The sequence below is a fragment of the Halictus rubicundus genome, chromosome 12, assembly GCF_050948215.1.
Source record: "Halictus rubicundus isolate RS-2024b chromosome 12, iyHalRubi1_principal, whole genome shotgun sequence".
Taxonomy (NCBI): Eukaryota; Metazoa; Arthropoda; class Insecta; order Hymenoptera; family Halictidae; genus Halictus; species Halictus rubicundus.
In genome coordinates, this window is record NC_135160.1 from 7,637,234 (window position 1) to 7,664,366 (window position 27,133).

Genomic DNA, 27,133 nt, shown 5'->3' on the forward strand with positions numbered 1-27,133 from the left:
GTTGTTTACCAACGTCGAAGCGGCGGGTTGCGGCGCTCGCTCGCGATCCTCTCGAGTTTGCACAGTGGCCGTGGCTTTGCTCGCGGCTTCTTCTCGAAGATTCATCGCGGCAAAGTGCATTTTTAATACCCGAGCTCCGGTTCGCCTTTGTTTATACACGAGCCTTCGTTGCCGGCTCCAAAACAAAACTCCTTTCGTCGACTCCTCATTGAGTTGTTGCATGCGAAACACCATGGACGATTCTAGAAAGCTCCAACGAGCTGTATTTTTGCGTTGCAAGATTTTCTAGTATACTGGTCTACAGGCTTGAACATTAGCGAAATAAAGAATTTGGAAAATAATCGGTAACACCTTGCAGTACGATATTTATTTTACGGTGAAAGTAGCACTTCTTTATTGTTTTATAATCTCTTGGAAGAAAGAGAAAATGTGTGCCTATTGTATGCTTATGCTGTATTCTCCAGTGGCTATACATACGTATATGCGACAAGAACCAAATAGAATTTTATTTCGGTTTAAAGGAATAATATTTTTAGTAGATTGCAATTCGGAAAGATTTTCCACTAAATTCAACAATCAAATGAATTACGTTCAAAGAAGGAAAACAGTGCAGGGAAGATTTTAAAGGAGAGTAGCCCCGGCTGTTGTAATTGTTTATTTTTAAGGCTCTCCACGAAATCGGGGTGACCCAGCAGATGCGAGCGGTCCACGGAACGTTAATAACCTCGTTCACGGTACAAGTTAGGTGGCCAGAGCGTATATTATCAGGCAGCGTGTATCGGGCATTCAACGGGTTAAATCCGAAACTGGTGGCTCGATTCAATTCAAAGTTTCAATGAGTTGCGGCTTCCGGTTAAGAACCCCCGAGACTCCTCGGTTCCGGCTATCATGTTTGTCCGTTTCCTGTTTTGCGGCGGAAAAATGGCAAATAGAGTGGAACCGAATTTAATCGATGCGGTCGGGGCTGGAACTAGAAATACGAGTCGTGCAACCACGGATCCTGCGGATCGTGAATTCCACGTCAGACGGAATGTTCTTGGGAAGACTGTTCATTGACAAGAGCTATAGCCACGTACATACCTCACAATAAATTCTACACTTGACTGATAAGAGAGCTTCGGGTGCTCCAGTCCGTAGACAGTTCGATGTCCATCAGATGCTAGCGTCGAAACAATTATTAACTCAATTATGTTCCCTGCAATCGACTCATCGTGCTGGAGGAATTAAACCCCCAAAGGTTGGAGGTTGAAACAATTTCTTCTTCGGTGGCTTGGAAATTTGAGGATGTTTCAAGTAATTATTTTGTAATTTTGAATTTTTCAATTTTGAACTTCGCAATTTTTATCGTATATCTGAATAATATATTAAAATTAAACGATCCCGGTGCTTCTGCCATTTTTCTCCGAACGGAGCGTCTTCTAAATGTCTATAACGTGTCATAAAATTGAATAATTAATTTGGGAATGTTACAAATTCTAAATAGTTTTCTGAAACGATCTAATAGTCTCTTATTTTCGGATGTTGCAACCGGTTTTAGAAATTCTAAATAAGGTGCATGCATTTAGAGAAGTATGCGAGGAGAATTCTAATATGTTCGGGGCCTCGATTCTTTGCGCTATAATTGTCACCAGGATTTCGTGTTGCCCGATAACGAGAACATTTTTCGCGTGCTGGTACGTGGACTTCTTGCGGCCAATAAAAATGACGGATCGAACGGAATTGAGTTCTCGTGCGCCGCGGGCCAGAAAACAAGTAGAGTGGAAAAGCCGGGCGCAATCGTGGACCCGAGTCGATGTGATTTAACGGCGACTGTTTGTTCGGACAGTCTAAGAAAAAATCTAGCAGGTAACATACCGGCCGGGAAGCATTGAATCGATTAAGAAGATCCTACAATTAAACGGGACCCGCATTCTAGGGAAATGTTCTGCGCAAAGAATTAGTCGCCGAAGGCATTCCCAACTTCTAGGGAATTCTGTGCAGGAAATTCCAAGGTGTCCGTGAATATTCCGGGACTCGGGGTGGTAATTTTGAATGCAAAAAATTCGGGGCAAGAGGCGAAGAAAATTTCCAAGCCGTGGAAAGTCAAGAGCTTAAAAAGTTCTTGAACTTGGGTGGCTCCCAACTTTCCGGGACACAGGAAATTCCCGAATTTGGAGGTCTAAGCTTTCTACAAACTCCAATCGACTTGCATGAAAAGTGTCTCGAATAAAGATTCTCGGGACCTACAAAAATTACCTTGACTGGAAACTGCGATGAACTTTCCACGTAAAGTTCTACTTTGTTAGAAACCGCTTAACACTGGAACCGTCGAACCCAAAATAACGGATTTCGGATTCTTTATTTTACGATCGCTCAGACCCTAAATACATTTTTCTAAACACTTATTTATTCGCACGAATTTTTTAAAAATTGCCGTACGATTTCTCCTGTCAGTGAATGCAGTCTTTATGTATTTTTAAAAGGCGATACAAACTAGTCACTTCAGAATAGAAAATTGGAGATAGAAAAATAATGAATATAGTATTACGTATTAACAACGCGATCAGATACGTTTTATTATTTCTTGTTGGATGCAACTTTGATGGTCGAAAACGTAAAGGTTACCAGTTGCTGCCGGTGGCGTTATTCTCCGTTGCATTAATATTGATGTAATAGAGAAAACTATCGAGAAACTTTCAATATACTCAAATAAAAGAGCGCAACGACTACGAGCAGGCCGCGAACCGCAAAGTGTTAAAAACGACTATTTGCATGGCAAATATTTGCCGCGAAGAGGTTGAAAAATGGAGAAACGAACGCGGTCCGTGTAAACGTGGCTCTATTTGGCGACGAAAATTCTGTTTCTCGCGGTTCCCCGTTGCACGCGTATGCAGTTTCCGCTTGTTACAACGAGATGCCTCCTGTCTCTCGTTTATTTTTTGTTTTCTATTGAATAACTGAATTTCGTAATTACGGACGCGTGCAATTAAACCGTGGAATTCCTCGAAATTCGGTCCGTGATTTCAGCTCTCGTGCACCGCTTGATATCTCATCAATTTATGCGATCATTGACGCGGCAAGTTCTCCGGTTTAGTTTTGCAACTCCCATTGTCCTTTAAGAACGAGTGCGATTTTAATTTTATTATTAAAATAGAAAATTGAAAAGCTGTTGAAAGAATTTAAGAATATTGCTATATAATTTTCAACTTTTGCTGGTGACTAAAAAAGAAAATACATTTAACTTCCGTTTCCTACAATTAACATGAAAAATTTTTATTTTAAATTTGTCTTTTTATTTGTTATTTTATGAATTACTTTTGCTATATTTAATCTATATCTTCGAAAGAAATTTCTCTCCTAATTGAACGATCAAAAACAAAACCTATAAAAATATAAAATTGCACACAAATTCGCGGTCTATTAATAACAATAGGTGGTCTCAACCTCGTCAAATTTGCACAAAGAAAACGAGAGGGCCGTGAGAGGTTTAGCAAAAGCTGCTTATCGTTGTGAAAAATGTTGCAGTTTTTCAGCAAGTCGAGCCTCGTTACGTCAGCGAACGTAGCACAGCTACTTCCGGTCGACTCCGGCGACTCGAGCCACTTCCGGTCTGTGTACCGCGTTCAATTTCCTCGTAAGCGGCTCTAGCTGGGCTCGATCCCGCGGTGAAGACTGAAATTCTAGATAAAGCCTACATTGATCGCGGGCTATCGCCATTTCCGTGGCGGCCTTCGACCACGGTTACATAATTTATGCAAAAAGACCGCGTGCACTTCGCGACGACAGTCGGCTGGCGTAATTCGCGGCGGCGGCGACGGCAGCTGATCGTGTTTCTCCGCGCGATTTTCGCGACTCATTGTTTGTTTTCCACGAACTTCGTCAACAACCGTTGCCGTCGACCGGATTAGTCCGATCATCGATCCGATCTACGACGCTCCGCCTGTTTCCGGTTTACGTAACCGCGAGCCAGTTCTCGCCGTTGTCGATCGTTGTCGCTCAATCGGTTAACGGTCTAGTTGTGATCTAGGGAGTGACTTCTGAATGGGTGTTGTTACTGTGATTTGGTTCGAAGTGTTTGAAGATCTTTCTGGGACTGTCGACTGCTGGACTGCTTCGGTACTGGTCGATCCAAACGGACTGCGGGGACTTTCGTGTTGGTGCTCAGAATTTTCTGATTTTTGTGTTCTTCAGTTTTGAAAATTCGCTAAACTATTAGAACCAGAAAATTTATTACCAAAATGTGGACTTTATGCATTCATGACAAAAATGGGTAAGAGAACCGCAAAGCAGTAGAAGTGTTAGAAGAATTTAAAACGATTGTTGTAATGTTTTCAACCTATTGAAGCTACTAAGAAAGAAGAACAATTTTTATTTTTCTCCAGTTTGTTTTAAAGTAGAGAATTTTTATTTTGTACAAAGATGTTGCCTAGAGTGTCGTTAGACGTGTATTTGCGTTTTAATATTTTATACAGTACTTTATAAAAATCGCAAGAATTCAGTGTAGCTAGACTTACCTAGAGAAATTGATGGTTCTAATGTGAACTTATTAATTTACGTAAATGGCTCTAACAATTTCATCACCCACTGTGTGTGCTAGTTTTGATTGATAGTGTTATCAGTAGTCTGCGGACCATTAGGCAGAATCGAGATTGGTTGCTTTCATGTCATCTGTCTATTGTTTGAAAATACGGCCACCCATTTTTGTTATAAACGCATAAAATCCACAGTGTAGTTATCAGTGACGGTATGTGCTGTGCGAAGATATGAGAAGGTGTAAGGGCGCGCGTGGTGTGTTCTTTCGAAATGGACGATCGACGATGGTGAGTCTTGAAAAAAAGAATTTAACAATTTCTTTGTCTCGATGAGAATTTGATACGATAATTTTGACGATTTGGTTGCGGCACCTAGTAAATGATAAAAACAATTCATAGTCATCGACTATAAAACTGATTGATTGGAACGTAATAAATAAATATATGCTGAAAACCGAGTTACTATTCATAGGATAATAAAAAATCCAGCGCACGTCAAAAGAATCGTAGCATTGAGCCGCGTCGTTGATTTCAATAGGCTGTCCGAGCGTTAATTCGCGAAAAACAAGCCCATACAGAACGCAAACACTAAACGAAGTAGAATAGCACAGAGAAAAAAGAGCGTGAAATCTTTTCAATGGTTTCCGGTCACAAAGTTCGATACCGAAAATCGGGAATCCCCTCGATGGCGTCCGCGTCATTCGATACCCGAACGTCCCGACGCGACAGCGCGCGTGTGCACGCGTCCGTGTGCCCGTGGTGTGCGTGAATGCGCGAGGGAGCGGCAGAATGCAAAAATTAATCGAGAGATGGTCCAATGAACCGTAAGCTCGATACAAATCGAAACACGTTGAGTGGAAATTGCTGGGCGAGGTTTTTCGCCGGGGCCAGGCCCGCTCGTTTGTTTAATCGCTTATTCGTACGATCGATTATCGGTCCACCGTGATTAATCATTATCGGTGTGTTATCACGAGAAACGTTCGTCGTTTATCGGTGAAAACTCCAACGGATTAGCGGAGGGTAGCCTGACCGCGTGACCCGCTCTACCCGTCCGAAAAAAAAAAACGAAAAAGAAAGAGAAAGAAGCAGCGCCCCGGGTATCGGTTTAATGAAAAAAATTTGTTCATGGAACACCCCGAATCCCGGGGTGTCGCTTAAATCCGAAAACTTTTCAACCCCGGCGAAAGCCGAGAAAAACTTGCAGCCTCGCTAAATTAAATTCCGTACGTCTCCGCGAAGTCCGCCGGGCGCCCGCGAGCCCTCAAACAATTTCGAAATTTCGAGTGAACTTCCGCCAAGGGCGGGGAGAAGGGAGCAGTCCGTGAGAATCGACGCAATGATATTCGGACGATCGGACGACGCGACGTTTGGCTTGGTACTCGAAAAATATTTGGAAACCAGGGCGCCTGGAAGATCCCAGTAGTCCTTCCTTCGGACGTCGGAAAATATTTCGCGGCGGGGAATTTCGAAAATTCCCCGGCACGGGAAACCCTTAAATCAAGAGATTCCTAAAACTGCCCGCAAAACCGGGTCGAGTCGAACTTTCTCCTCGAATCTGGGACTCTGGTAATTTCCCCTGGTATCGCCGCGCGTTCCAATAAATCACTAGAAAACTCCCTATGTGTCCCAATGTATTTATGAGCACACCCACTGTGTGGCGGCTTTGAAAAATCGATTTTCTTTACGCCTTCCCTACAGCTTTATATTTCACAAATATAAAAGCTATCTGTTAACGTGCTTCCCCTGAAACCGTCCATTCACGTTGTCGCAATTGGCTGACACGTGCTACGATCACACTGCGAATTTTATACATTTGTATTAAACATGAGCAGGTGAAATCTAAAAAACAGTAGAAAGATTACAAGCAGACTGCGGATTTTTATGCAAAATACAAATTCTTTCAATCAATCGCAAGATACAGGAACTGCATAGATATTAATTTCTTTTTTAATAATTTTAATAGAACAAAAATTATACAATACTATTTTCAAACGGTTCAAACATTCTCTTGCATTTGATCTACCCATTTTCGTTATAAATGCCTAAAATCCCTGATCATAAGAATTTCAATGTAATGTGTTCAACTTCTTGAAATTATTAAAGCAAGAAATTTTTAGTTTGTCCTCGCAAATTATACAAATAATTTTGTAGTTCGCATACAATCCGTAGATGTAATAATCTTCCTTTAAAAAAAGATTCAATGATCGGTTGTTGGCCTTCGGCGTAGCGGTAAGGAAATTTACTGTAAAATGCGTCCCCCATAAATCTTCCCGTATCTCCGGAGGTCTTAATCAAATTTGCGGTGTCGAATACTGTAGCGCGAAGATTAATTTTTCGCGGGCAAAAAGAAATCGACTGTCAAATAGTCACTCCATCATCTCGGCCGTGCGAGGCGCGCGAAGATCGTATCCTCCTCCCCCCGCCCCGGAAGCTATCCCGTGAATTTAACGAATCCGCCCGAAGAACCGTCGTGAAAGCCCGGCCAGGTCTCGGGGCGGCCGGCGAAGAACTACAAATACGCAGTCATTAATTATTCCGGCGGCTTGGACCAGTACGGGCTACACACGATTGGCTCATTAATTTCCAGCGACGTTCCATCGACTTTCTGTCACGAGGGGGGCCTTGCCACTCCGAAATCCCGATCCGCGTCGGGCCGGCGACCACAAATCAAAATCGCGGCCGAACACGGCTAAATAATTTCAAAGTTTACGTCCCTCCGACTCGCCGTTCCATGTCGCCCTAACTTCCCCGTCCGCTTTGTCTTTTTGCCCTCGATCCCCCTTTTTATGCCAATAGGGCTCTGCAGAAAATAAGCGATACCCGAAGGTGCTCACAAAGAAAAATTATTAAACATAACGAGTTTAGTATTTTTTGTTTGCGAAAGTACTGACCTCGTCCGAAGTTACTTTTGTTTTCCGGAACTAATAGGCCTTTTATATCGATAGGGCTCGCATCGGGAGAACAATAGGCTATACCTGGTGACGCTCAATTTTTAGAATAAAAACTATTGAACATATCCGATTGAAATTTTTCAGATTTGTCACTGCTATGTACCGGAGTACACAGTATTTTTTCTGTGTAAAAATATTGACGTGCTCCAAAGTTACAGGTATTTTACAAAAAATAAATATTTCTTAAACTGTGTCACTTCACTGACTAACGCGATATTTACAGTTGTATATTGAACCAAGAGAACAAAAAGTACACTTTTCCGATTCTAATATATATATATGTATTTGCAACCGAACAAATGTTATAACTAGACTGCGGATTTTATGCATTTATGACAGAAATGGGTATTTTAAAACAGTAAAAACATCATAAAAATTTAAAAATGCTGTTACATTATTTTCAACCTATTAAACATATTAAAAAAGAAAAAAATGCTATTTCACTTCAGTCTGTTGCGATTCAGGTAGAAAATTTTTATTTAGCATAAAGATCCGCAGTCTAGTTATAACTAAACATAGGCCAGAAATTGGATACTTTAGTTGTCTTACTTTCGTCCATTGCCGTTGGATTGTGCGGACTGTTCGGCAGCGTGTGAAATAATGCTTAATTAAACAACTGCATTGCAGTACAATAAGTAAACTTTCACCGTCAGAATGTCTGGGGTCTGAATGCCTGCGCTGAGAGGGGAGGCGAACGATAAGGGTGAACGTCGCGAGCATGAATGCGGGGGTTGGAAAGTTCGACGCACGGCTGCCTAATGAAGCATTGACGTGTCCGGCAGAAAGCGTGTACCTGTCCGCGCGTAATTAACGTAACGGCCGTCTGGCTGGCGGCCACGCAAATCAGACGTACGAGGAGCGGCGTAATTAAGGCCTCTCCCAGGCCGCGCGAAGAACAATAAGGGCTGCGCCCGCGCACGGAACACGCGTCGATGACCGATGACGAGTGATCGACCTCCGCGACGATGTCGGTCGCCGGCGTCTTCTCAACCGTGAAGCTTCTCCATTATCTGTTCCTTGCGACCAGACAGTGCGGAACGTTCCTCAATGCGCCAGACGTCATGGAAAAAATTACTCGAAACGCAAGTAGAAAATTAGGCATTTTCAACCATTAATACTAGAACGATTAATAAGGCCTCGAATCCATCGGATGCGCAAAAACACGAAAACATAATTTCTTATTTTAAAAATTTTTATAAAAATATTTATTTCCCTCCTTGTAGCTTCAAGATCTCTGTTAAATTGGCATTTTTTAATTTATTTCGATTTCAGTTTGAACATTGCAGGACTGAGCGAAAATCTAAATACTGAATAAATTGTAACTAATTTCTTGGACCGTTTTAATGAATTTCACATGAACTTGTACAGTAGTTTCGTTTCTTCCTTTTTCAATGGCATAGCAAGTATCTCGGTCGAGAAATTCATTAAGAAGTTACAGAAATTGTACAACACCGCGCCATTTTTGTCGAGCACAAAAGCTGGAAGGTCTATTGAATTTAAATGGTGTTAACGCGTCACGGTCTGTTGAGGTCAAATAAAAATTAAACCGTCGTAAAAATGAAAAGACTATTTAAGAATCCCTTTTTCTCATAGCAATTAAGAAGAAAGACGATTCTTAATTTCTTGTATAATACACTTATTTCTCCTGCAAGTTTCTCATCCATAAATCCGAACTAAAAGTGGCATTTCAACGCTGAATTGTCTGGAAGTAGATTGATCTCGAAAATCATCCTCAAAAAATGTAAAAAAAATGTATCTAATTACACATTCGTGCGTTCGTCCCTAAATAAATACGAAATTTAATAAAGGTGAGAAGGACAAAAAGTCTTCTTTCGTCAATCTGTTTGGGTTCTCCATCGCAATCCTTTGACTGCTCCGTCTGCATTCCTCTCTGAAAAATGCATCTCCACTTCAGCATCCAACTGTACAGCCATGATCTCTCCCGGCACTGTAGCCTTCCATTTTTCAAACTGAGCAAAGCGACACGAGATCATCATTTTGAATCCGTAAAGAACCATCAGAAGTCCGCGGCGTCGGGGACTTCAAACAGATTGAAGAAAGCACGCCGCTCTTCCAATTGTCTTCGTGCCAGCGAAGATCAGGAAAGTGTAGTGCATCACGGGTATCTTGCGAAAGGGAACGGAGTTTCGCGTGCGTTTCACTCATATAATTTTCTTTCGTTAATTTCCGCGCGTTAGTTTCGTCTGCTCCTGCCACTGGTAATTGCATCGTACATTTTTATGAAGACAACACATTCTTATCACTTCATTATGAACTTTTAGATTATTGTATTGTGAACTTTTCAACCATCTTACTGTGGACTTTAGGTCTTTTTATTATGATTGTTTGGCACATCTTACTATGAACTTTTAGATCATTTTACTGTGGACTTTCAATCGCATTCCTTGATATTTTATCATTGTAATAATGGTAACATTTTCATCAGTCGGAAAGACAGATTTTAATGATTTTGAATAAACAAGCAAATGGTAACAATACTTTGTGGACATTGATTCGTTTGTTAGTTAAAATTGTATAGCTACTGAAACAATAACGAGGCTTTCGTAATTATTTACGAGAATACAATGAACTAGAAACAGGATCAGAATAAAATCAATATACAGTTGTGAAAGACACATTAAAGTAAATACAATTTATTATAATATAGAGAATGTTCATGACAGTAAATTTTGCGAATGTTAATGTTCCATTCCCACAGTTTAAGAGCACCGAATTATCAGAGTGACTGGATTAGACTTCATTATATAAGTAAATACCAAAAATGGATTTGTTAAAATTCCAATTGATCGTTACTGTCATATGTGCACAAATGAATCAATATTTTGGATGTTCTACAGGAACTGTTTTGTGCTGATAATTTTAATAAATCTAAATGTTTCTCATTTCGACTACTCCGAAAAGTTCCATCAAAATTCTAATTTTTATAAATAAAAATTTACGCAATAAAAGAAAATTATCTGGTTGAAGATCTCGATTTTCCAGAATACGTCTAAACCAACACCCTTCTTTTTCAACCACTCACATTCGTTCGCGAGATATTGTCCACAAAACTGGCAGCTCGGCGAGCATGTTAATTTCGTAGGGACACGCGCGGGAAGGGCCGAGGGCTGCGAATCTCCTTTCAATTTCCCGACTTCGTTTCACTTTGCACCTGAAAAGTTATCGTATCCCTCGGTATTTCTCGGTGCAGCGTAGGGATCCGACAAAATCTCGGAAGCTCGGCCCGAGATTTCGTTCGGAATCGATTCGCCCTAGAACGAGGGCGAGAGAGAGAGAGAGAGAGAGAGAGAGAGAGAGAGAGAGAGAGAGAGAGAGGGAGACCGAGAGGGTGGATGGGGGATGGAGGGTTGGACGGGGTTTTGGGCAACGAGATCGCTGGGTTTCGTGGGTGTCCTCGGTTTCGTGGCGGCACACCGACCGAGAACGGTTCCCGAACTCGACGAGCCCCAATAATTCACAGGCAAATTCTATGGTGGTCCGAAAACACGGGCCGAACAAAGACCGCCTCTGGAACGGACAAAGGGGCCATCAGGATTGACCCCGGCCAAAAGTTCCTCCTCCATCCCCAACTCCGTCGTTCCGTTCCGTCTCTGCCTCCAGATATCGTGCGTTCTCCTTCGTTTCTTTATCTCTTCAGGACAAGTCTACCAGCTCCTCGTGTCCTTCTCTCCACACGTAGACGAGCAATTGCATCCTCCCTGTACTTCAGACCGCGCGCGCGGTTAAATGAATGCGTTCAACGACGGCCTGTTTGGATTAAAGACTGGCCGACGCTCTCCGCCGAGACTAACGAGCCACTGAGTATCCTTTGGGGTTCCCTTTGCACACGAAAAATATAGACGAATGCTTGGAGGTTAGAGTTACCAGTTAGGTATCTAACTTTTCGGGACGGTTGAGGTCGGGCCAGTTGATGCCGGAGGGATTAGTCGGGGAAAAGGGGTAAGTATCTTATGAGGTTTCGTGTTACACACAAAACAACTCGTTTTCTTACGTCCTCTACGCTGACAAACCACGAGAACGCGATCGAATCTGATCAAATATATACGGACTTCAAATCATGTTACATATCCGTAGTAAAAACGAAGTATATGGAATTTTCAGTTCTTGCTAGTACTAATATTCACAAATAGTTTTCAGTTGGATTTTTTCACTGTTTACGTGTTACAGTTCACCAGTTGTGTAGCCATGGAAATTATTAGAGCAACAATTCAAGCTACACTCAACTCTACTTTGTGCTGCTTCCTTTTCAAGTTCCTGCGAGCATCTTTCGCGTTCAGTAGCTCTCAGGCCACGGAAGGAGACTGCTAGTAGTCTTCAGGTAGAACGTATCAAGATCGATCTTCATACAGAGAAGAAATACTCGTCAACACTACACATGGTACCACCTACAATCACCTGTACACTCAGCCTGCATGCGAAACGACCCATACTATGCTACATTTTAGTTCCATTTTGTTCTATTTTGTTCTATTTTGTATATGTACACATTTAACATTGTAATTTATTTGGTCAGAAATAAGGAATATTAATTGCAACAGTCAGTGTATTCTTCTTTCCCCACCCTGGACATGAATACACAATATTATAATATATACATTAAATTAATGTCTCCGAAAATTTCGAGAACAGCAAAATTTTTGAAATTAGTGAAGATCAAGTGTTGTATTAGGAGAATACGATAGCAAAAGAGGTGGCACGAAAATCCAGTAGTATAAGTCAACGACAAGTCAGACAGTTAAAATTTTCCTAAATTTTTCGAAAATTGAGCTTTGTATTAGGAGAACATGATATCGCAGGAGGTGGCACGAAAATTCTAACGGAATTCAGTAGTACAACTCAACGACAAGTCGGATGTTCGGGAGAAATGGAGGGTCGATTCTTACATAAAATGATTGTGTTAAAATACAATATAAATTTCTAAAGCCCCTCGAACGTGAACAAGAAAAATACATTAAGTGATAGCTCTGCATCTATACCCCGTTTGTGGTAACACGTCCAGCGGCTTCCTCGTTCGCCGTCGTCGTCGCGGATTACCGTAAAACGCTTCGACGAAAGCGGATGCATGAAAAAGAGGAAACCCATAAAAGCAAAATCGCCGAATCGCAGCCCGGTAACGGACGGGGGGTAGGTGGAAGTAGTAGAAGAAAAGAAGGGAAACAAGAGAGGAGATAGAAGAAACGAGAAAACGACGTTCGCGGGGGCGGAATATTAATTAAACTGCCCTCTTTAGCGTCCGAAACGAACGACGAAAAAAGGAGAACCGAGACTCGCAGGAGCAAAGGAGCGGAATCCATAATTACCGCGAAGAGGATCCGGCGGGCTGTTACGCACGTATGGCTCCCTAAACTCACTTTGCCCGCACTTTACTGCCCGCCGCGGCCTCGGTCTCGGCCGAGCATTAATTTGCATGCGGTTTAAAGTACACGGGGCCCTCCCGCGGAAGCACGGCCGTTCCGCAGTTGCCGAACGAACACGGGCGCGGGCACCTTCAATAAATTCGCGGATCCTTGACAAAGCCAGCCCCCGTGAACGGACTGAACCGTGCCGAACCAGCCCGTGGATCGTTCCCGTTGCTCAAAGCTTCCCTCTGTGAATTATTTCTGCCCCCGTTTCTGCTCGGTTGTCTCTGCACCGCGCGACAAACTAACTCGAAATGCTGTCGCGAGGCCTCCCGCGACACTTGCATCATAGATGACCTCTCGTGCCTGTCTTCGAAACGATTGAAAACGAATATGTATTCCATGAGTATTAGCGAAGTTGCGTTTAGAAGTAGGTTCACTTCCAGAGAACTTTAGCCCCCTCGCATAACGAATTAATTAACCATAAATACTCCAAGTACTTTCTAATGGCTTCAATTCATTATTAACCCTCGGAACATGCTTACGACGATTTTATGATAGCCACGGCTAGACCCATTAAAATTTGCCAACTTCATTTTATCTATTTTTGAACTTTTCTGAAATCAATGTTGACCTAATTTAAAGAGCTAATTAAGTAGAGAAGTTTAAGTGAAGATATTTGTGACTACTTTTTGCTAATTTTATTTATTCTAATAATAATAATATTGCCGTTATTATTTTTGAGCAGTAGACTGTGTCTCCACAATGGCGCCAATGGAGAATGAAGGATTAAAATTCCATTTATCATTTATATTCCTTTATAATAATAGAATTGTTAAATTTATTCATATACGGAAATAAATATGAAATATTAAATTCGAAATAAATATGTTCCTGGGTTGCAATAAACACATCACTGGTAGTATTTGCTGTTAATATATGAAACAACATTGCATTTCAATGTGTTTGATGTCAGAGGAAATGCGTGACGTAGACGTGTTTGTACGGCAAGCGGTTAAGACATAAATGGGACGCAGGCATAGTGTGCGAATAGACTCAGCGAACATTGATTGCGATCGTTTCCTTTTATTCATAATTTCAAGAGGATGATTCATTGTTTCATTGAGAGCCTCGCTTTTAATGGCCAGGAGGAAACAATGGACTCTCTTCAAGGATTTCTACGGCTCATTGGTTATGCGAATGGTATTCCATTGAAAGTCATAAGCCTCTTTCGATATGGTACCGACGTTAAGTATGGTCAATTCTTTGAAAAGAGATGTGAGAATATCAAAGGGCAAGTGTCTTCATGTGAAAATAGTGCCTGAAGATCTTTTTAATGAGTCTTGATTTCATAAATGCATTTCTATCATCGCAAATAAAGTTTGATTCGTACAGAATCATTTCAACGTCGGCTGTATTTTCGTCTCTCAACGGGCCTGAATGATTAGTACCAAAAAGCTGTGTGTGCTTTTAATAACTAAAAGGAACGTTGAGCTCCCCCTCAAAAGGTTTTCCCTTCTCATTAATATCGGAAGTACCTTTCAGTTAAAAATAAATTCTTTTTCCATACCGAATCCTGCCGGCATCGACTAGACCCGTTCCATGGAGTCAATATCCTCAAGAGAGACAGACGCTTGCGACCTTAATATCATACCACTGTATACATTTTTAATATCGAAAGGAAACCGCTCTTCAGAAGATGTCCTGTTACCTTTCTAAGCAATTTTTACCAAAAAAGAAACCCCTTTCACCACTCAGTACCTCCAAAAGAGAAACACACGAAAGCAACTCTAATATGCTGGTAAAAAATAGCGGTTTTCGATGTTTTTCACTATGAGCTCCCACTTTGAAAAATCTGAAAAAATTATATATTAACAACCATAACGAGATGCTAAAACTATGAAAATATAAAGTCAGTATCTCATAACTTCTACAAGAAATCTGCATTTCAAAATTTTGTTTATCTTTTAAAATTCCGTTTCGATGCCACAAATTCTGAAAAAATTCGTAGATGTGCATTTTGATATCTAAAACACGCCTGATTTTCTTCAAAATTTTCGATTGAAGAGAAATTACAGAAAAACCTGATTTTCTTTGTCACCCCGTTACTACCACCCGTGTCGACATGTAGGGTTGAAAATTGGCAGAACGTATTTTCTCTGGATAAGCAATTTGATCAATTTTCCAGTGATAAGTGATTAAGAAAACTAGGAGACATAGACAATTAAGTTGAACAGACAGGGACGAGATAACTCGTACTCAAGAAATCGAATTCGTGGAGGACGCTTCAGTCTCGTCAAATTATTTTTTAATCGTAAACCTGACGAGCTTGTTCTTTATATATATATATATTTTTTTTTGTTTTCTGTCGCAGGTAGGCCAAGATGGACGTCGAAGCGGCTCTCCTGGAGAACTCTCCGACACTTTCAACGATCTCGTCGGACTGCACGGACGCGACGTACTCTGGCCCTGGGTCGCCATACTCTCCGGAATCGCCGATCATCGTCACGTCCTCGTATAAAAAGGCGAAGGATGACGAGGTCACGCCCCGACCAACACCCAGGCACCCGCCGCCGCACAGGAAGCCCAACTTCCGGATACGACCGCCCTATCTGATGATCTGCATCAGCATCGTCGAGGTGAGCCCATTCAGCAAAAAATATCACCGACACCGGAAATGATCGTTTACATACCGCGATCAAGAATTATTCATCAGCGTCGACATTAGAGACGGGATCAGATTCGATATACTGGGTGTCCCATTCGAAATTTCCCACGCAATAATTTCCAAAACCATAGCTCTTTTGTGAAAAACATTTCAAATAAAACTTACTTGTTTACGAACCCGAAAATCGCTGGCGCGTTCGGTCCACGAGGCCGGAACAATCGTATCTCGCAAGAACATCGATGTTCACCGGAAGATTGCCCATTATCCGCGTTGATGCGTCGCATTGATCCGTCTTTATTCGGCTCGGATCGTGTTTATTCAATCCCGCGCTGCTCTCACGGTCAATGAAACCGAGAAGCTCTCTTTGCTCGTCGTGCTGGGGAGGCATCGAGTGTGCCGTCCCATAAAACAGTGATTTTCGCCGATCGGTGTGCATACCAGCCGGAAGACAAAGAGGGTCCGGAGAAGCAAAGAACCCAAAAGATTTCCCATTAGCCGAGCTAATACGTCGCTCGCGCGGTGGGCGGAGAGGCCGATGCGATGGGATCTCTCTCGATTATACGCACGAGTTCACGAGCGAACATCGTGCCGGTATTTCGAGAAACTCGTGCTCCTCGAGGACCGGGAGCCGACGAATAAAACACCGAGAAAAGGAAGGGGGGATAAGAAAACAGAACAAAGAGGAACACCGGCGTGGGGGTGTTCCCGGGGGTGGGACCAGGAGGGACGAAAAGGGGGAAGAAGGGGCGAGACATCCCAGGGCCTCGGGGCTTGTAGATCCTCCGGGCGGCTCGATAATAATTCCGACGAAGGTTATTCGAGCGTTTCCGGCGGGGGAGTCGAAGAGCGTGCCGGATAGAAACCCGCGAAGTTAAAGCCGCGAAGTTAAATGCACCCTTCTTTCCCGCGGTCTCGCGCAATAAAACAGAAGTTAACGCCGGCGAGGAGTTAATGAAACGACGAGATTCAACGGGGGCGAAACCCCCGCCGCCCCGGCGCGGGCGTTAGAACCACGCCGGAGACCGAGGGAGGGAAACGAAGGATCGTTACCGTCACCGCGATATCAAATTCTGGTTGGCTCGCGGGGGACGGACTCGACCGAAATTACTAATCGGCTTCCGAGACTGTTCCCTTCGAGTAATTATACCAATCTCCGCGATCCAATCGAGAACGCGCTTTTTGTCAACCTCCATGTCGCCTAGCGTTCGCGGATCTTTTTATAGAACGAAACATTGCCACCTTGCGGGATACAGATCTTTCGGACAATTATTCAACAATTTTTATTATCATGCTTGTTCGTAAAATCGATATCTACATCCTATCGCGCGATGTTTAAGTAGTATTTTCTTAAACTGGAAAGACGTGGCTGCCATTTTCCTAAGGCCGTTTCTGCAAATCACTATCTGTGGTGTAACGTATTTTTTGTATTTAACATTATATTCAATTAAAAAGACAATATGTGCATCTTATTATGTGATTTTGTGTGTAGTATTTTCTGAAAAATTGAGGTAAGTATCTTAAAAACTAGAAAAGCGCGGCAGCCATTTTCCTAAAGCCATTTCTGCAAAACACTGTTTTCGGTGCCATATATTTTTTAAGTATAACATTATGTTTGTTTGGGAAATCAATTATTACATCTTGTTACGTGATGATCGAGTAGTATTTGTTGAAAAATTCAACTAAGTAAGTACGTCACACTAGAAGGACATGGCAGCCATTTTCCCAAAGCCGTTTCTGAAAAACACCGTTTCCGATTTTATCTGATACACGTTTTTTTTTTTTTAAATTTTACATTAAGCCAGCTAGCTATACATTTAACATTTCACATTTAACATTAACAAAAACAAGTTGGTTTTTGTCGAAGTCAATTTTCTCCGAAAATCAATTATCAATTCTTGTGTTCCTTTCGTGGATTTAAAAGGAAGAAATTAAATATGTAATTTAATTTAAAGAAATTTTCCACTACTCTTATAGAGTCCATGCTTCTTGTTGTACTACTTTCTTTTTAATTATCACAGTTTAAATATCATTTTCGAGAATTGGAAGTATGTTCGAATATACTTTTTGGGCTCGCTGTATATTAAAATAAATTTTGTTTAATATATTTCCTAGAAAAAAATCTTGCACGCGTTTCGTAACAGCATGAAATTTTTCGGTTACCGACGTGGGAGTTGAGCCGAACGTCCGATTCATTTGGAACTTTGCTGCGAAACCCCGGGCCAGCGAAAAACGCGAGCAATCAGAGCCGATTCTCGCAGGCGGCAGGAAACTTTCCGGTGATTTATTAGCGAGCCCTCTAACGAGCCATATTTACGGTGCCGCTTCTCTACTTTTGATTTATCACGTTCGTTATCCTATCTCTCGCGATATTGCGGAAGAACCTCGGGCCGATTATTACGCGGACGAGAGCTCGACTTTTCGGCGAGAGGGACCCCGCGTAACCGGATATCGCCGTTTCCGCTATCTCAACGTTTCATTAACCCTACCGCCCTCTTTCTCTCTCATCTCTCTCTCACTCTCTTTCTCTCTCTCTTCTCGCTCACCACGCGGAAGCATTATCGTTCGTTTCATCGCGCGAAACTGAACGACCGTCGTACAGTCGGCGATTAGCTTCTCCCGTCTCTCGTCGATCGCGAACAATGAAAATGGAAAACTCGCCGGACCCTGTTCGGAAAACGTGTTTCCCTTGACCCCACGAGAAAGTCGACACTTTATCAGCTCCGAGATTAGAGTAATTGAAACCGAAATATTATACAGAGACTTGGCTTTTCGACGCTAACCCGAGTTTAATGCGACTATCCGCATGTGTTCCTGAAAGTTTAACGGCTCCATCTGCGCGGAACCAACCAGAAAATTCCTATTAGAGTGCGCAACTCCCGCAATGAATTTCAATTGTAATTAATATTTCGCATTTAATAGGATTCGCGGGCCTCTCTTTCCACTTGTGAGCCTGAAAAATTACATTTGGGGGAAAGAAGATTGCCGAGTGATTTTGATGAATTTGAAACATTGGAAACTCGTAGAAATAATTTTTGATAATGTTCAATATAGTGTCATTTAAACTTAAAAATATAATAAAAATTCAGATATTATTCAAAAATATTCACATTTGAAGGTAACCTTTTCGCAGAATCCATTTTTTGTGCGTACTTTTTAGGTAAATCGATGCTGGATGAATTTTGTAAAGGCAGTTTAGAGACACGAGGAATTAAGAGAGTTATTACGCTTTAAATAGAAGAATCCAGCTAACTATCCGAGTCGAAACTTTAAACGCGTTTTTCTCAAAACTACTTTTCTCCTCACCTGGAAGCTCACGCTCTACCCTCAACTAATTAACTTCGAATTTCGCATGCGGGTTCCTAATGAGATTACGCGTCTGTTAGCGGTGCCTTTGTTTTAATCTGATTCGGCATTTTTCAGTTGCACAGAAAGAGAGTGGATTTCTCCTTCTAGAAGCGTAACTCTTTCTTTGACGGGCCGCCATCCTTTTCCTCTTTAAAAATTAGACAATGCCTGGCTAATAGACAACTACTAACGTGGTTAACAAAAAGATAAATTTTGTCACATTTCATCTGTGTGAAGCAAAAGAATCTTCACATATTTTGAAAAACGAATTTAGCTCGAACGTTTCCTAAAAATGTATTAACAATGAACTTTTTCAAGCAAAAATATAGAAAGCTTCTGTTGAACATTGCACAAAGTCCAGAAAGTGTATCCATCTTTGATGGATTGAAAGAATTATGGTTCCTTGAAGTTATTCTATTTTATTCAGAAGTCGATGCTACTGAAACCTAATATAAAGCCTAATTAAAGGAGAAGGGTACTGAAACGTTTTATCATTTCTTTTTTTAAATTCGCGTCTGAAGCCTCTTCCTCTAACAAATAAAAGTGAATAAAAATGTCTTGCTTAGGTAGAACGTTTACTTTTAATTTTCTACTGCACCGTAAATCCGTTTATTTCCTTCAAAAGGAGGGCCTACAGGAAGCTCCTAACGTTACTTAGCGCACCAATCCCCCCGTAATTAAGTAATAACAGTTAATCTCAATTAAATACCCCGCTAATCCAATAATGAACAACGAATTCTGCATAAACGCAGAGCACTAAAAGGGCAATAATTCAACCCCAAAACCACGGAGAGCATAAATTTTTCTCTCTTCCTTCCGACATCCGTCGACCGGAAGTTGTGTATCGGACGAACGATTCCCAGGACGAATTCGATCAACCTGTGATAGTTAAGGGACCACCTTCTTGCGATTAGAAGAAGAGGACCACGAAATCAGCAGTGCCCTCCCCTCCCCCACCGTCGGGTCACTAGCCCCGAAAGATCATAATTGCTTTGAAGTTTCCGGCGATCGTTACGGGCCAGCCGCAGCGGCGAAGAATGCGTCCAATCTCGAATGGGTGAACTTAAAATTGCGGGAAAATGTAACGGGGATAGTAAAACGACAATGAACGTTCCCGGGGCTAATGAAACGTCGAGATACGCCTGGGAGCACGGAGCTCGCATCCGCGTATAGCTGTTGGAACCTCGATCCCTTGGTAATCATCGCTCAGCGTCGTGCATCTTATCTCGTTTAATCGAAACAATTTCACCACCCGCAGATTAAAAAATCCCCTGGGATAGTGTTGCAAAGTTAATCCCCGAGCAATCCTTTCGGCAAGAAATTTTGGATCCTCGACGGTTCAATTGTAAAGACACGACCGCACTAGTTTCGCTTCTAGAAGGAAACTCGAGACTCTGTACTCGGAACTGCCAATTTTAATAATATGTGAACACAATAGTTCTTACTTGGAATTTTATCGAAAATTAATCTGCGATCTTTAAGCTTTATTTTCTGACATTTCGGATTCACAAATCTGCAGGGGAAAACATTAATAACTGAATTTCGATCGCGATTTTAAGAAGCTGAACACAATACTATTTATTTAGCAATGATTGTAGCTTGTTCTTTAAGGTTCAATTTGCGAGGGTCGTGGGTTAATAAATCCCAACAGGCAAGCACTGAAAAATGAATCTCCCGGCAACCGTGCTAGAACATTTCAGACTTACAACGATCGATCCTAATTTAGACAGTGTGCACGCGATAATTTTTAATTGGCAGTGACTCCAACTGAATTCTTGAAGATTTAATTACAGAGCTCGCGGGTTAATAAATCTCCCCTGGAAAGCGCTAAAAATTGAGTTTCTTCGTAACCTTTTCAGTAAAAGAACTTTGTACTCTCGACGATCGATCGCGATTTTAAAAATATACGCACACTCTTCTCGACTCGGTAATGGCGGTGGCTTGATCTGAATTCTTCAACGTTAAACTCGGCAGCGTGTCGATCGAACATTTCGACGTGTATTGAAAAATCAATTTCTTTCACAATCTTTTGTAAGGGTTAATAGGGTTTCTGGTCAATTGATCGTGGTTTGAAATGAATGGACGTGATTTCACTTACTTGGTAATGACTGTAGATTAATCTTCGATGTTGTAGAAGCTTTTCAATACGGCTGCACTGTAACGCGGAAGAACGCAAATTACGGCTAACTAGAACAAATTACTGGTTTTAAAATTGCAGTTCAGACTTTGAATTTGACGCATTTGTGTCAAGAATGAGTGAAGATCACATACAATTTATTAAAATTATTCAGGGAAGAAATCAGTACCTATTTACCTATTAATCAATACTTTTTTATCTCTTGTTTCTAGTAACAGATGAATAAAATTTCGATTTTGTATGAAGTTCCATAATTAGATTAAATATAGCATTTTTAATCTCCTACAATTTGGTATGTTATGTTTAGAAAAATTTTGGAATTCTGATAAAGCAAAGAAATGATTCGAATTTTTGCAAATTAGGTGACAAAAAGCTATGCCAGTAATAGAATATTCGGAAACAGAATAATATACTTGACGAGAAGATTTATCGAAGATTAATAAAATCGAGCGTCCGATCACAGAAAGCTTATTCTACTTACGTCGTCGACGGAGGAGAATCCTCGACTACGTTCGATAACGACAGCTGTCCCCAACTGACAATTATTTGCCTTGACGACAATCGGCGTCCGGCTGGAAAAAATTGATGCCTCGTCGATGTTTTGATATCCGCCCCGTCGGGCCTCCGATTGAGGGATGATCGTGGAACACAATAAAAATTTATTTCCGGTTGCCCTGGGAATAACGCGAGGACCCGAAATTAAAACAGCATTGTTCTTTTCGTTTCGCGGCACAACATCCGTGTACAGGAAAATGTTACAAAAACTAATCAATCCCTCACCCCACGATCAGAAGTAAATCATTTTCCTTCTTGTCAAAATTATTACAACAATATCGAACCGTGTGTACGTCACAGAAAAAAAAATGAATCGAAAGGTACATTTAACTTCATAGGTTCTATCATGTAAAAGATTATATTACAAAACAAAAAGGGGTTTAAATGTCAGACGTTCACTCAAGGGCTGACGAAAAGCTGAAGCAAAATGAGGAGCGCGCAGTTAATCAAGGAACTCATCCGGACACTGGCTGCAGTCCGCGCGTTAACACGCGAAACTCTTGCCAAAATATGATTGATTACGATTGCGGGTGGGGGGGAGTACAGGTGCGATCTAAATATCAGGATAGTCACGGGTGATCGATCGCGCGAATAAATCAAAGATCAATGGGAGGAAGAATCAGGCCAGCGCTTCTGTTCGCGGTACGATGTGAAAGGGGACGGGTGAAACAAAAGCGGTCGAGGATGGTGGGAAAGGGGGCGGGAAAGGGGCTGTAGGTGTGGGACGGGGGAGTGAACCGCGCGAGTGCAATATGAAAATTCTTTATTGCCGGCGGTGGCCTGAATTTTCGAGGGGTACCGACGTTTTCCAAGATGGCAAACATAAAAGCGCATTAAGCACGAGCGAGACTGAAACCTCGCTAGGGTCGTAAAAGCCGTGACGTAAAAATGGATGGCCACGTAGAAGCCGCCCCCGCGGCCCAAAAGTGCCCTGTACCCGTGGCCGACGGATGATTTACCGGGGAAAATGTCGGCGGCCGGGGGCGCGAACATCGCGGCCGTCGTAAAAAGAGGGTATCAGAAAAAGATTGCGCCGAAAGATACGGGAATTCGCATGGTTTCTGGCCATGCCGCCGCGATGCCACTCCCGTTACCACATAGAGCCGTCTACGTCGCGCTATAATCGTCATTCTTGACCATCGATCGATCCTGATTCTTGGTTTAAGCCCCTACACTGCGATTTATTGTATAGATTTATTTTTTTATAGTTACAGCGATCGGAACTTCTTTGCCGTTTGCAATTCCTTGGAAAAGAAAGAAAGTTTAAAACATATACTAGGACTCTCAATGAAGTGCGATTTTAAACATACACACAATATTTTTTACTCGGCATTGACTGCTGCTTAATCTGCGTTCTTAAAGCTCTAATTTGACAGCGCCTAGGTTAATAAATTCCAACAGAGAGGCATTGATTCGCCATGCTTCCAGTAAAAAATTTGGGACTCTGTGGAAAAGTAAAAAAATCAAAGTATAACTAACGGAATCATTTCATTTAATAAACACGTAAAAGGAAATCCAGTATGTCGGCAACAATGAAAAATGTATATTATATTTCAAAGTCGACATTTTATGTATCTTCGTTTCTTTTTTTTTTTTATTAAAACATTCGGCTATAACGAGTTCGTTCGTGCGAATAAAACATGTTAAAACAATCGTGAAACCGCGAACAAAATACGTTGAAAGAAAATGTGAATGTGAAGAGAAGAGTGTAGAAAAAAGTACCTGGTAACAAGATGGGTGTGTATTTTTATTAACCATTTACTGGTATCTTATGACGTATCATTAAAAAAATTTGCCTGGATGCGTGCAAACGCAGGAGAAGAGCAGAAATTTGTTAAAACACGGCATCTGAGAGGATCGCCGGCAACATTTCCTTCAGCCGCCATCTAAAACCTTTTAAAAACCACTAGAGGAGTCGAGAACGCATTAGCGGGGCCGCAAGTCTCCACTTTCAATTACGGAACCCGCGATGAACAATTTAACTCGATCCACGGTGAAAATTTGATATCTGTAACACGATTTTATCATCGATCAATTACGCCCGGGAAAATTCGATACCCGCTCTACGAACTAACCGTGGGGTAGTGCCTCCAGTTTAATTGGCCCGATCAGACTTCATGAATATCGATCCTGATAATTTCGCCGTGTAACGGGACAAGTCACGAATTAATGTAACCGATAATGCTTGCTGTGTTTCTTCAGCAACAGTTCCCTGCGACCGCAGATCGTTCCGCGCGGTTTCTTGCCGATTGTTCCAATCAGAATCGTGCTTGGAAATGTTTCGACGTAAATTAAAAAATTTAGAACCACCGAAGCGGAATTTGCACTGGAATTAATCGAATTTATTTTTAATTATGCAGCTTAAATAATTCTCTTTTTCATTTGTCTCTGGTTCACTGTTTTGGAAAATGCTAAAATCTGTTTGTTAAAGCTTACTTACTATCTTATTGTTGCACTGTTCTTTACCAACTATAACATTGTCTTCCTTTTTTCTTTGCGTTATCAATATTTCAACGATCGTCCCTAAAGGGCTGATTATTTCTTTTATAGATCGAAGGGATGACTATTATTATTTTGTGCAATATTTTGAATTGCAGATCGTCGTAAATTTTTCAACAACGTTACGTCGCAAAGAGAAAACCGTTCCTCGCGCAAATGATCGAATCGCGCGCGTCTTTTCTCACCGCAGCCCTCGAGCGTCATTCATATTAATGATTCGGTGGGCCGGTTTCAAGGCCAACAATGGTGTCGCGCCAGTTTATTCGACGTTGAAATACGCGGTCATGATTAATTACCATTCCATCGGCCGGACTCCGAGATAGAATTAATTATTCGGCGAATAACGCGCGCGCGTTGCCGCGTGTCCATGTTTTCGCTCTTCCGATCGTGTGACGAATACCGGGCACGCGATTCGATTCTGATCACCGAATTTTAATGGGGAATGACTGTCGAAAATCCCGCTCCGCGTAAATAATTGTCTATTCGGTAATTCCATTCCACGATCAAATAGCGCGGCGCATGGATTTTTCGCGTCGCGCTGGCGACGTTCAATTGCGGACCAAATTGCACGTTCGACGAGAAGGGATTGTCTGATATTTTGCGATATTTCGATCGACGAAGGGTTATCGTTCGTTCTAATTGCCCGGCCGTGGATTTTTTATTGCGCGATTGTTCGACGAACTATTTCTCCGATGACCCGTGTAACGGACGAAACGTCGACAGCGGAATGAAATTATTTTTTCATTATTTTTATTTATCAGCCAGATTTCGATTGAACTTGTGAAATATCTACAGCGTTAGAAATATATTTTCGATCAAGCGGGGTCTACTTAGTCCAAGTATTGACTATAGTTAATGCAATTTTGGACCTCATAAAATTTTTAAAAGTCCATCAAAATTTCATTCAGCTTCTAATTCTTCTTTCGCGTGTTATTAGTCTGCGGACCTTTATGCATTTCTGGCTCCCGAAAATTTTCAAAAAATGCCGAAGTATAAAATTCTACTATCACTGAAAATAAGATTTTATTTGATCCCGATTTCTTAAAATTTGACTGCAGAAATTGAAAATTGCGGAAACATCCGCAGCGTAATTATTATCATAGCTGAGGGGTTCAATAAATTACTTTGATTTTGTGGAACTTTTTAGGTTTCTGGCTGGACACTCAAAGTGTTAAGTAGTGTTAAGAAGTACTTTACGAGTGAAACGTCGGAAAACCAGAAAGTTGGTTACTCAATGTAGCATGTGGACGTCTGAAACGAGAGTGTGAATCCAAATTAGTGCAAAGCAAAAATCCAAAAGAACCTTCTGCGACCACTATTGGGAGAATTGAAGACCCTGTGCACAAAAATAACATAAAACTCTGACAAGTACAATTGTACTAAAAAACGGCCTTCCCTGTCGGTCCAAGGTCTTCAATTCTGCCTACGACAAAAACCGGGTGCGTCTAGTTATTAAAAATTGTTTGATCCTTGCAATCCAAGCAATCGGTAACAGAATGAAAATATGTAAAACTTTGACAAGTACGATTTCATTAAAAAGAAATACCCCGTTCAAGGTTTTCAATTCGTTCTAGAGGCGCAGGAAGGCTAGGATGCAGCTGTGCCGAACGCACTATGAATTGTTTCTGTTGGCCACGACCATTATACCCTGCCTGCTCGTTATCGCGATTTAGTAGCCCGATTGAAACGCATTCTCGATCACGACAGATAGCCGTTCACTGCCTGGGGGATGAAGCGACCTTGCGCAGGTGGCTGGTCTACGATCCACGACAGAGGATCCAAGGGTGGAGGTTCGCCTCGTACATGCTCCTGCACTCGAACGCGCTTCACCTTGCACTCAACGTGGTCATCCAGCTGGTGCTGGCCACCCCGCTCGAGGTGAGTTAATCAGACTAATTGGCCGCGGACCACCGCCACCGCCACACTGCCACCACCGCTAGCAAACCCCCTCCTGCCCTCCCCTATTTTCCGCTCGTCACCGGCTACGTTCAATCTTTCCTAGCCGTTAGCTCGATCGATTTCATACCCTGAAAGGGTTGAATCGGCTGGAAACCGCTTCGGATATTAGACTGTGAACGGTGGGGTGGTTTTAACCCCCGGACCTTCAGCTCTAACTTCCTAACTAACCTCTCGACTGCCAGCGACTAGTTTAAGGGCAGTCCTAAGAGTCCTATTCGGAGGGGTAAAAATATTCATTGTTTTCTCTCACAATGGGTGACCACTCGCTTAAGGAGTGCTCCTATCCGGAAGGGACGCCATATCGATTTTTTTATTATACTCAAAATTTTGCTATCCGCAATCCCCTAAGTTTAAAGCAGTAGACGGATTGAAAAGTATTGAAGGGTGAAAATTGTGTTGATTGTAGGTGGAGCAGGGCCGGATAGGGGTAGCGACGATCTACCTGGGGGGTGGCGTTTGCGGAGCCCTAGGTGCATCCCTTTTGCAGCCGAGTTTGTTCCTGGTGGGCTCTTCCGCAGGTGTTTACGCGCTGCTTACCAGCCATCTCGCGCATCTTTACTTGGTAAGTTCGAGGAAACTTGGTCGATCTATCGAAGGCAGGGCGGGGGTCGGAAACTTCCGGCGACTATTCGCGAAAGCGTGGCCAGGCGCGTGGGGCTGGAAAAACTGGGTGAAACAGCCCCGACGAAGTTTCCTTCCTCGCGTTCGCTTTCTCGGTTGGATCTCATTAAACGAGCAATAATAAAAAATACATCGATTGCCACCGTCCCGTGAAACGACTGGCAAATGGGGACGGAGCGGTTTGCGAGTTGACGAAGATAGTTGCGGAACAGTGGAAAAGTTCTCCGTCGGGGGAAGGGATTAACAAAGATCGCGGCGCATCCCGAATCAGCTTTCCTCTCACGGCCGTTTCTTGCCGCCTCGCGTTCCGAAGTTACGCTCTCGCCGCTTTGCCCGAACTTTCGGCTTCGATTGCTTCTTGTTTCCGCGATTGTTGCTCGGCGCGAATTCGATTTCGCAAACAACAGACGCCCGCGGCAGTTTTATTCATTTGCTCGGAAGTTCGCCCGAGCAAAAATGAAACTGAGACTTCGTTAGCTGCTTCGGGCTGCCTGTGTATAATTAATGCCGATGCCGTTGTTTAGACA

At 42.2% G+C, this 27,133-nt stretch overlaps 1 protein-coding gene across 4 annotated transcripts in view; it reads left to right on the plus strand.

Moving 5' to 3' along the window:
* Positions 1-27,133, plus strand: part of Rho-6 (serine protease rhomboid 6) — a 183,644-nt gene that overhangs the window by 150,891 nt on the left and 5,620 nt on the right. For 2 of the 4 annotated variants that reach the window (XM_076797565.1, XM_076797563.1), the window contains 3 exons: positions 15,197-15,461; positions 25,734-25,904; positions 26,392-26,547. In XM_076797565.1, the coding sequence (XP_076653680.1) occupies positions 15,207-15,461; positions 25,734-25,904; positions 26,392-26,547 (582 nt within the window). In that variant the 5' untranslated portion in view covers positions 15,197-15,206. Of the gene's footprint in view, positions 1-3,786; positions 4,133-8,055; positions 8,549-15,196; positions 15,462-25,733; positions 25,905-26,391; positions 26,548-27,133 lie in introns of those variants that run through there. The other 2 variants (XM_076797564.1, XM_076797562.1) reach the window with 2 other exon arrangements.